Source organism: Geotrypetes seraphini, chromosome 8 (genome assembly GCF_902459505.1).
Source record: "Geotrypetes seraphini chromosome 8, aGeoSer1.1, whole genome shotgun sequence".
NCBI classification, from domain to species: Eukaryota; Metazoa; Chordata; class Amphibia; order Gymnophiona; family Dermophiidae; genus Geotrypetes; species Geotrypetes seraphini.
Genome location: NC_047091.1, coordinates 80,866,906 through 80,877,404, shown reverse-complemented (window position 1 = coordinate 80,877,404; position 10,499 = coordinate 80,866,906). Strand labels below are relative to the sequence as shown.

Here is a 10,499-nt window from a genome sequence, read left to right as displayed (position 1 = left end):
TCATAAGTGTTTGAGGCTTGGGTGGTTAAGGCAGAGCTTATGGGAAGGGGACATGGATAGCGACAAAACCCGTGGGGACAGGACGGGGAAATTGAGTTCCTGCAGGGATGGGGGAAAAAATTGTCCCCGTGTCATTCTCTAACCCACACCTCATTCAGGCCCCCTTTTATCAAGTTGCGTTAAGAGTTTTTTTTATCATAGGTCACTATGGTAAAAGCTACAATGCTCACAGGAATTCTATGAGCATCAGAGCTTTTACCACCGCAGCCTGCGATAAAATCCCTAATGCAGCTTAATAAAAGGGGGCCTGAAATAGGAGCTCACGATAAAGAGGAAAATGGTAAAACCAGAGGACATAATTTGAGGTTGAGGGGTGGTAGATTCAGGGGCAATGTTAGGAAATTCTACTTTACGGAGAGGGTGGTGGATGCCTGGAATGCGCTCCCGAGAGAGGTGGTGGAGAGTAAAACTGTGACTGAGTTCAAAGAAGCGTGGGATGAACACAGAAGATTTAGAATCAGAAAATAATATTAAAGATTGAACTAGGCCAGTTACTGGGCAGACTTGTACGGTCTGTGTCTGTGCATGGCCGTTTGGTGGAGGATGGGCAGGGGAGGGCTTCAATGGCTGGGAGGGTGTAGATGGGCTGGAATAAGTCTTAACAGAGATTTCGGCAGTTGGAACCCAAGCACAGTACCGGGTAAAGCTTTGGATTCTCGCCCAGAAATAGCTAAGAAGAAAAAAAAAAATAATAATAATTTAAATTGAATCAGGTTGGGCAGACTGGATGGACCATTCGGGTCTTTATCTGCCGTCATCTACTATGTTACTATGTTTAGTATATTTTAATAAACTTCAACTATATATAAAGGAGTAAATTCTATGCGGTTTACAATTTAAAAGAAGATACAAGGGAGGGAACTATAACTATAAAACAAAACAAAAACACAAAATCAAAACAAGATGTACTGGTACAGAAGGAAAGAACAAGGCATAGGGAACTGTTACAATTTATCCAGGCTAATTAGGTAAGGATATAACAAATGAATGGGTAAATTTCCTTTATTAAGATTCATAAAATACCATAAAAGTACAGATCAGGTTGGATCTCGTAATCAAGAATCAGAAGAAAATGTGTCAAATGCTGGTGCAAAATACTGTAGTAGGCTTTTAGTTGAGATTTAAATTTTACTGCAGATTGTTCAGTCCTGAGATAAAAATGGAAAGAATTCCACAGAGTAGGAACAGCAACAGAAAAATAAGCATTCCTATAGATATCTAAGAACACCTATCTAAAAGATGGAATGTTCAGAAAAAAATTTGTGAAGAGTGAAGGCTCCTACGTGTTGTGTAAGGGAGCAGAAACTTAGCTAGAAAAGAGGGTAGGTCTGAGGAAAGAATGTGAAAAGAAAAAGTTTAACTTAAACAGAATCCTGTATGTAATAAGAAGAATATGTTCATGTTTTAAATACAAAATATTGTGGTCATATTTAGAATAATGATAAAGAAGGTGAACTGCAGTATTTTGAGCAGGTTGAAGCCTATGAGGTTGGTAAAATGGAAGACCTACGAGAACAAGCAAAAGATTGACCCTTAATCCCACAGAAAATGCAAATCCAGCAAAAACGAAAACTCTGTGAAGATGGTGATGTTGAACATGCAGGCTTTATTTAAAAATATACAAATTCATAATCCACATAAAATATATCTAGGACCCAAAGCGTTGGGAACTGTAGACCCAACAGTGTCCGTGTTTCGACAATGCTGCCTTCCTCAGGGGTCCCTAAAAGTCCTGATATAAAAACACATGGATTAAAAACTGAAAACAATATTGAGTTGTAACTCTGCGCGGAATTACAATAGTCAAGTTTTAAAATTAAAGAGTGCAGAACAATGCGAAGATAGTTATGGTTTAGGTAAGAATTAATGGAGAAGAAACTACCCTTGATATATGATAATGAAATGATAAAGAATTGTTGGCTGTGACTCCAAGGATCTTTCTAGAATTGCAATATGAAAGCGCCTTTCCTTTCATACTACAGCATGGAAGATTGTGCAGGAGTAATCTGGGTGAGAAGATCAATACAGCAGTTTTCTGTGGGTTTAATTTTAACTTGTTAGTTGACAACCAGTCAGCAATCTGGTCCAATTTTTCTGAAATTATAGAAAAACTGGTTGGATCTGGTTGAACAGAAGGGGAGGGGGGGGGGCAAGAAGCTGAATATCTGCATAAATAAAAAAAGCAAAAGAGATTGAAGTAATGAAGTAGGAGGTGCTAGGAAAATATTGAAAAAAGTTGGGCCCAGCACTGAACCCTGAGGAACACCCGAAATAAGAGGTTTTGTGGATGAAAATGAGCCAGAATGAAATACTGAATAAGAGTGATCAGTCAAGTAAGAGTAAAACCATTGGAGAGCATTATTTGTCACATGTAGGTCTTTCGGGATGTCAAACTCTGCAGGCATAGGCAGCAGAACACATTTTTGTTTGGGGGACCCAAAAGCTCCGCCCCAAAATCCACCCAAGCTCCACCCCATAACTCACTCAAACTCTGCTCCACCCCCCACCCCATAATAATAGTACTAATTGTAATGTCATTGTTTCCATTCATTTTTCATGTACGAGAGCTGTTCAGAAAGTATCAGACCTTTATTCATAAAAAATACTCATATTCAGATACAACAATCTTATACTAATCTCCTTCAAAGTAGTCCCCTTGGGCTACCACACAATTCTTCCAATGGTTCTGCCACTGTCGGAAGCAGCACTGGAACATCTCTTTTGAGATTACTCGCAACTGGTCCGTCACATTCTGCATTCACATAATACGTATAATCTTATTAACAACTAATTTTTTAGTCCGTTATATTAATGGGTGCTAGAATAGATGTATAGACTTAGGCATTTCTTTCTTTCTCTTTCTTTATGTCTGTCTTTCTTTCTCTCTCCATGCCCCCTTTCTTTCTTTCTGTCTCTCTCCCTGGCCCCCTATCTGTCTGTCTGTCTGTCTTTCTGTCTCTCTCCCTGGCCCCCTGTCTATCTTTCTTTCTGTCTCTCTCTCTGCCCGCTGCCTGTCTGTCTTTCTTTCTGTCTCTCTGCCCGCTGCCTGTCTATCTTTATTTCTGTCTCTCCTCCCTGTCCAGCAGCACCCCTTCCCTGCTCCCCCTGTCCAGCAGTAGCCCTCCTCCCTTTCTTTTACCTCCCCCTGTACAGAAGCACCCCTTTCCCTGCTCCCCCTGTCCAGCAGTAGCCCTTATCCCTCCCTTTTACCTCCCCCTGTCCAGCAGCACCCATTCCCTGCTCCCCCTGTCCAGCAGTAGCCCTTCTCCCTTCCTTTTACCTCCCCCTGTCCAGCAGCACCCCTTCCCTGCTCCCCCTGTCCCCATCTTTGGCATTAACTTTTAACATTCAACTTTCTTCCATTTTTCTGCTTTCTTCTCAAAATTCACTTTTCCATGGCTTCTCTTCCCATCTATCCATGTGTACCATCTTCTCTCTCTTTCTTCACCCCTATTCCCATCTATCCATAAAAAGCATTTCTTCTATCTATTTTCCCTGCTACACCCATTGCTGTGCACCATCTCCTCCCTCTCTAATGGTCTGACATCTCTGTCTTCCTCCGCTCCCATGGTCTGATATCTCTCTCCTTCTCTTCCCTCCTTCCCGCAGTCTGGCATATCTTTCTCCTACCCTCCTTCCTGCAGTCTGGCATATCTTTCTCCTCTCCGTTCTGCAGTCTGGCATCTCTCTACCATCCCACTCCATGCACCTATGTCCAACTATTCTCTTTTCTCTTCCCTCCTCCACTAGCAGCATCTCTCTTTCCCTTCCTTCCCAGCACCCCATCCATGCAGCATCTGTCCTTTCCAACTCCCCAGCTCATGCAGCACCTGTAATTCCCAATCCCCGCCCTGTGTGTGCAGCATCTGTCCTTCCCAACCCCCTCCCAGTCTCTGCAACATCTGTCCTTCCTTGCTTCCCCCCAGCCCGTGCAGCATCTGTCCTCCCTGTGTAGCGTTTGTTCTTCTTCTCTTCCCCCCCCCACACCTCAGTGGGACCCTGCAGCACGCCATCTCTCTTCAGCTCCTGACTCCCCCACCCTCCTCCCCGGTCACTGTTATTTTAAATCTTTGGGCAGTCACAGCATCAACAAGTTCGGCCTTCTGCCTTCGGCCTGCCTCAGAGCTCTTTATTCAGCAGCAGCCCACCCAAGTGGAAACAGGGAGTTGCTGCTGAATGAAGACTTCTGAGGCAGGCCAAAGGCTGAACTTGACACTGTGGCGTGGCTGCCCGAAGATTTAAAATAACAGCGACTAGGGAGGTGTAGGGGAGTCGTAAGGTGAAGAGAGATGTCATGCTGCAGGGTCCCACTGAGAGGAGGGGGGAGGAAGGAAAGAATAACACACTGAAAATTTAAAATTAGAGCACCTACAAGAGGAGGAAGGTGGGGGAGCAGAGCCACCGCCAATTTTTGGGGAGGCCACAGCCCCTGTGGCCCTCCTCATCCTGTTCTGACGCCTATGGCTGCAGGCATGTAGAGAGAACAGAGAACACCGTCTCTAATTGTCTAAAATTGTTCTTACATAATTAGTGATTCCTAAAAGAATGTGTTCTGTGGAGTGGTGCTGGCAAAATCCAGTTTGACATGGATGAAGAGCATTGATACTTTGAATAAAATCAGATAATTGAGTTACTACTAATTTTTCAGTAATTTTAGAAAGAAAAGGAAAGGAAGATGAGGGGGATCTAAGTTCAAACAATTTTTATTGATGCAAACAACAACAAATACAACACTTGTATAACAATGATGATGCATCAAATATAATAATATGATGAACATATTGATGTGGTCAATATTACATACAACACCAAGGTGCTTAGTATAATAATGAGGCATCGAGTAAAATACATCCCATATAAACCTAGAAAATACCTTCATCCCCCATCAAACCCCCATTCAATCTATGTATGACTCCATATTTTAAATCATTTAATACCCTCCACCATCCCTCCCCAAACCCTCCCTTCCCTTCCCCATTCAAAGGTACTCTCCATCCCCCATCAAACCTCAATAGGACTACATGTCTGAATCTATTTAATACCCTCTACCTTCCCTCCCCAAACCCTCCCTTCCCTTCCCCTTCCAATGGTACTCTCTACCCCTCCTCAATTTCAGTTAGGACACCCATCTTAAAACTGCACTACGACCTTTAGGAAATAAAGCTTGCAAATATGGATCCCATATTTGCATAAACAACATCTTTCACTTCCTCACCCTTCCAGCATCTCTAGCTTCCCAGATGGCCAACTGATGCAACTGGTTTCACCATGCCAAAACTTTGGAGGGTCAGGGATCATCCAATATTGAAGAATACATTTTTTGGCCAGTAGACTCATTTTCCTACACAGCGTCCTTTGCCCCTTAGGCAAATGACGAAAAGCTTCTGGCAAATCCAAAATAAAATGGGATGGAGAGTAGCGCAAAGATCTTCCAATTAACTCAGACATATAAGATATTATTCGCTTCCAAAAATTCTGAACAATGGGACAAAACCAAGGGATCTAAAAAAAATACAGCAAGAGGAAAGCAGGAATGCTTAGAGTTACCAGATTTTACATATGTAAAATCCAGACCCATAGACTCACACCCAGGCCCACCCAGTTCCACCCATCCCTACCCTATTATGCCCATGCCATGCCCCAGTCTCACCCCTAGCTCCACCCTCTCAGCCTGCTCGTTGGTTGGGAGGACATCCGTGCATGTGCGGATGCGACACAATGACATCACGCGCATGTACGCATTCATGTGACAACACCGTGTTGCATCCATTCATGCGCAGATGCCCCTCCTGACACGATCTGCTTCTCAAAACTCGGACAAAGTGCTGAGTTTTGAAAAGCTGTCCTGGTATATTCGGACGTCTGGTAACCCTAGGAATGCTCTCTGTTTGAGGCAATGAAAGCTTCAAGGATTTTATAGTATTCTTCAGGATAGTTACAGTTGGAAGATTAAAGGATGAAAGAGATGCCACGGAGACCAAATGGGAGTTTAGTAATTTTGGCAATGAGGAATAAGCTGGTGAGAATATTTGTCAATTTGTTTCAAGCTTTTTGGCAGTGTGTAATCTCCACCAAGCTAGTCTCATCTATGTGACTGATAATGCAGCTAATATGAAAGCAGCATTTCAAGATGAGGTCTGGATAGGTTGTGTAGGTCTTAATCTCAATCTCGTATTCTCTTATGGACTCCAGCCATCAAACACTGAACTGATCCTCAGCAATATAGCTTACAAAATTGTTAAAAGAAGGGTGGAACAGTACAATCGACAAACTAAACACTGAGAGCAGATCAAGCTTTAGTTAAGGTGCAGTTAAACTGTGGAACTACCAGCAAAAAATCCAAAGGAGAAGATGATTTGGAAGCAGATTTCTTTTTTTAAGACTTATGCAAGGAAACGGCTTCTGTGATGGAAGTGGATGCATACATATTGAGCTCTAACAAGGAATTCTGCTAGGCCTAAATTCTGTAAATGGTGCCTACATTGGCCAGCGCCTTAAAAAAGCAGCGCTAGCTGAATGTCAGTCACACGTAGGCACCATTAACAGAATTGCAGCTGCTGATAAACTTAGGTGCCGGTAATGAAGACCAGGGTTTTAAAGGCTTGCATTACTGGCACCTAAGTTTGATGGAAAATCGAGCATAGTGGCACCTAAGGTCTTCTCCGCCCCTATGCTTACTTTGACCTTAGGTGCTGCTAGGCACCATGCTTAAACGCGATTCTGGTGCCTATTTTTTATGACTTTTTAATTGTATTTTTAATGGCGCTGTTAATTACTGTACCGATTAAAACCAATTAAAACAAATAAATTAGGCAGTGGTATGGCACCTACCATCGCCTAACTTATGGCACTGTTTATAGAATCTGGGCTTTATTACCTACTGGCAACAGAGCTCCCATGTATGACACATGTTGCCTGCTTCCTGTTTGGAACTCCTGTCACCAGTACATCATCAGAACATTCTTTTCAGTTTCAAGATAATCAAGCAAGGATCATAAAATGGAACTGAATTAATTTCTACATAATTTAAAATACAGTAATTGTTTTCCTAGAGTCCATGTTAATAATATATTTTTCTTGCATAATTAACAAAGTTATGCCTATTGTTTTTATGTTAAACTTTAACAAGTTATGAGATGCATTTTATGTTTTGCTTGAATCTACAAGATTTTTGTGAGATGGGAAGGAAAATTGTGGGGATGTGCGAACTCACTAGTAACATACCCCTTCCCCCCTTTTACAGAAGCGTAGTGTAGTTTATTGCGCTGGCCACAGCGGTAACAGCTCCTATGCTTATAGAATTCCTATGAGCGTCCAAACTGTTACCGCCAAGGCTGGCGCTAAAAATCACAGTACACTTTTGTAAAAGGGAGGAATAGTAAATGATGGCAGATAAAGACCTATGTGGTCCATCCATTCTGCCCAACAATCCCACTATAAGGTGTTTTCCCTTCTCCCCTGAGATAGGCAAGATATATACTACGAATATATGAATGTGGTAAAATTGTGCATTCTTGCTCCTGATCCATATTGCTACACAGGCCATAGAAGTCCATCTAGCATTGGTTCAAACTAACTCCAACCTATCCCAATCCGTCTTGCCACAAAGTAGACCCAGACTATAGAAGTCCATCTGCCATTGGCTTCACTGTTGGGGCTGTAATTTAAGCACCACTCCTGCACACTCCCAGTGAGAGGGCCACCTCTGTAATGGCTTTGGCCGTTTATAAACCATTGTGGTAGTTTTGTTCATGTTAATGAAAACATACACTACTAATTTCACCCGTGCAAATGTTTTTTTTTTTTCTGTTTTCTCGTATTGAGACGTTTGACCTGATATATTAAGCTTTGTCCATAGACACCCCTCGGGGGGGGGGGGGAATACATGAATAAATAAAGTTCTCTTAATTTACAACCATTTGTACACAATTTGAAGAGCTTTCAGAAATATTTTTAAAATGCCAGCATAAACTTAAAAAATGATTCCAGGGTCTTAAAAATTCCAGAGTTTCGTCAACATTTAGTAGAATTAATGCTCCGGGCCTGGAACAATTGCATTCAAGGGTTAAAGTCTGGAGAAGGGGCGGTGCTATAAGTAGTACGTCGGGGTCATCCGGGGATTCTGATACAGGAAGAAATAAGGTTTGACCCGGAAGGCAAATAGATTAGCTCGATGGCTTAATCAGTGGGAAAAGGGGGTGTTATGCCCATGCACGGTGGCACTGCGGGTGAGAAACGGTGTAGAGTTTGACAGCGAGGAATCTTCTCTCTCCTCGCTAGGCGGGGAAGGAGGAACCTAGGGCACAGTGCCACAAGGCAGTCATCACTTGCAAGGAAGGAAGAAGCGTGGGCGGTGTTCTCTCTAGGCACGGAGGATGGCACCGTTGATGGGTCTAATTGGCGCTCGTGCATTCTTCAGCTTACCGCGCGTGCGGCTGTGCTCTCCCTTCCCTGTCAGAGCTCAGCCCTGGAGATGTAGCAGCTCAGAGCGGAAGGAGGACCATGAGGATCTGCGCGTCAGTTACCTGCATGGGGAAGAGCAGGGGGTGGTGGTGCTGGGTCTGAACCGAGCCCACGCCAAAAATGCCATTAGCAAAAACCTCCTGAAAATGATGGCAAAAACTCTGGAAACCCTGAAGGGCGACAAGAAAGTCCGGACTGTCATACTGCGAAGCGAAGTCCCCGGCATATTCTGTGCCGGAGCAGACCTGAAGGAGAGAGCCAAAATGCACCCAAGTGAAGTAGCACCATTTGTCTCCAAGGCCAGAGCTTTAATGAATGAGATGGCTAATCTGCCTGTTCCAACCATTGCGGCACTGGATGGAATTGCACTAGGTGGCGGCTTGGAGATGGCTTTATCTTGTGACATCATTGTGGCTGCCTCTCCTGCCAAAATGGGGCTGGTAGAAACAAAGTTAGCCATCATTCCCGGGGCTGGAGGTACACAGCGGCTGCCCCGTGCCGTGGGCATAGCCTTGGCTAAGGAGCTAATATTTTCCGCACGGATAGTTGATGGACAAGAGGCAAAGAGCATGGGCCTGGTCAGCCATGTAGTTGACCAGAATGAGGAGGGGGATGCTGCATTTAAGAAGGCGTTGGCCTTAGCCAGAGAGTTCATACCTCAGGGGCCTGTAGCTATGAGAATGGCAAAGCTGGCAATCAGTCAAGGCATGGAAGTTGATTTAGCAACAGGCCTTGCTATAGAAGAAGCTTGTTATGCTCAAACAATTCCGACAAAAGACAGGCTTGAAGGCCTACTTGCCTTTAAAGAGAAGAGGCCTCCACACTATAAAGGAGAGTAGGAAATAGGGTTGCATGGGCAAACCAGGTAGAAATTTACTGGGCTGCTTTAAGGTACTCCTTAGCTACACTTGGCTGCACCTCATGGAAAGATAAAGCCACCAAAGTTTAAAAAAATACTTTTGCACTTTTGGGAAAAGTAAAATCAGTCTGAGAGAAACAAGAAAGAGCAAGAACCACCCCAGACCTGGCAGGAAAAGGCAGAGGAGAAGTCTACTCAAAGCATCATAAACCAACAAATGGATGCTCCAGAACTGTAGTCACTTCAAGGGGATGGGGGACTTCTATCCTTCTGTCAAAACTGCCTTTCAAACCAGAATCCTCTGCTTCTTTCTCCCCTTCTTGCAACCTCCCATGTTTTGAGCTTGTAATTCTGCATCTAGCTCTGAATGAAACTCCACCTTCTTTGGTAAAATTATACCTTCAAATCTGAAATGGAAAAGATGATCTTGTCCTTCTAATAAAGATTATGTATGAGAAAGGAGTTGTCCATCTCTGTTTCATATCCAATCCATGCCTCTCTTCTTTTGAGTATTAATGTTAAAAAAACAGTCTGGCAGTTGTGAGGTTCCAGAACATTTCTGCAAGAAGCTTCTAAGGTATACTCCAATTTTTAAGCTCAACACATACTTTAGATCTCACAATTCCTCTTCTCCATGCATTTAAATAGTTGACTGTGTTATAGTGATCATATAATGATGCCATTCCAAAGCTACAGCATAAACTTCCAAATGAGTTAAATTGAAGAAAATTATTTGAAAGGCTGGCATTTTGACCAGTACTTTGGGATTTAATGTGTGGTATTGCCGTTGGAGGAAGGAGAATATGTCAGCTTTTTATCATTTTTCATCTCTTATTTCCATTTTATTGCCTTATTTTTTTTTTAGTATTTTAATTTGCTTATTTGTTGTTTAGAACAGTGTTCTTCAACCACCGGTCCACGAACCAGTGCCGGTCCCCAGAAATTTCCTGCCGGTCCCCAGGGCCAGCATGTGCATCAGGCCCAAAACAGTGTTCTTCAACCGCTGGTCCACGGTGCGATCGATGCGGCATTATCTTCGAGCCAGTTCCCTCTTCCTAACTGATTCAGTGTACAAAGCCACGGGTAGTGGCTCCTACAGGTATCCTGCGCCTGAACC

General features: G+C 43.3%; 1 protein-coding gene across 1 annotated transcript; it reads left to right on the top strand.

Moving 5' to 3' along the window:
- Window positions 1-8,184: 8,184 nt before the first annotated feature.
- AUH (AU RNA binding methylglutaconyl-CoA hydratase) lies at window positions 8,185-9,841 on the top strand. Its single transcript, XM_033954432.1, has one exon. The coding sequence runs from the start codon at window positions 8,436-8,438 to the stop codon at window positions 9,360-9,362; it is 927 nt and encodes a 308-aa protein (XP_033810323.1). The 5' UTR covers window positions 8,185-8,435; the 3' UTR covers window positions 9,363-9,841.
- The last annotated feature ends 658 nt before the right edge of the window (window positions 9,842-10,499 follow it).

Coding starts and splice junctions, on each gene's coding strand:
- AUH (XM_033954432.1), top strand. CDS start 8,436: ATGGCACCGTTGATGGGTCTAATTGGCGCTCGTGCATTCTTCAGCTTA.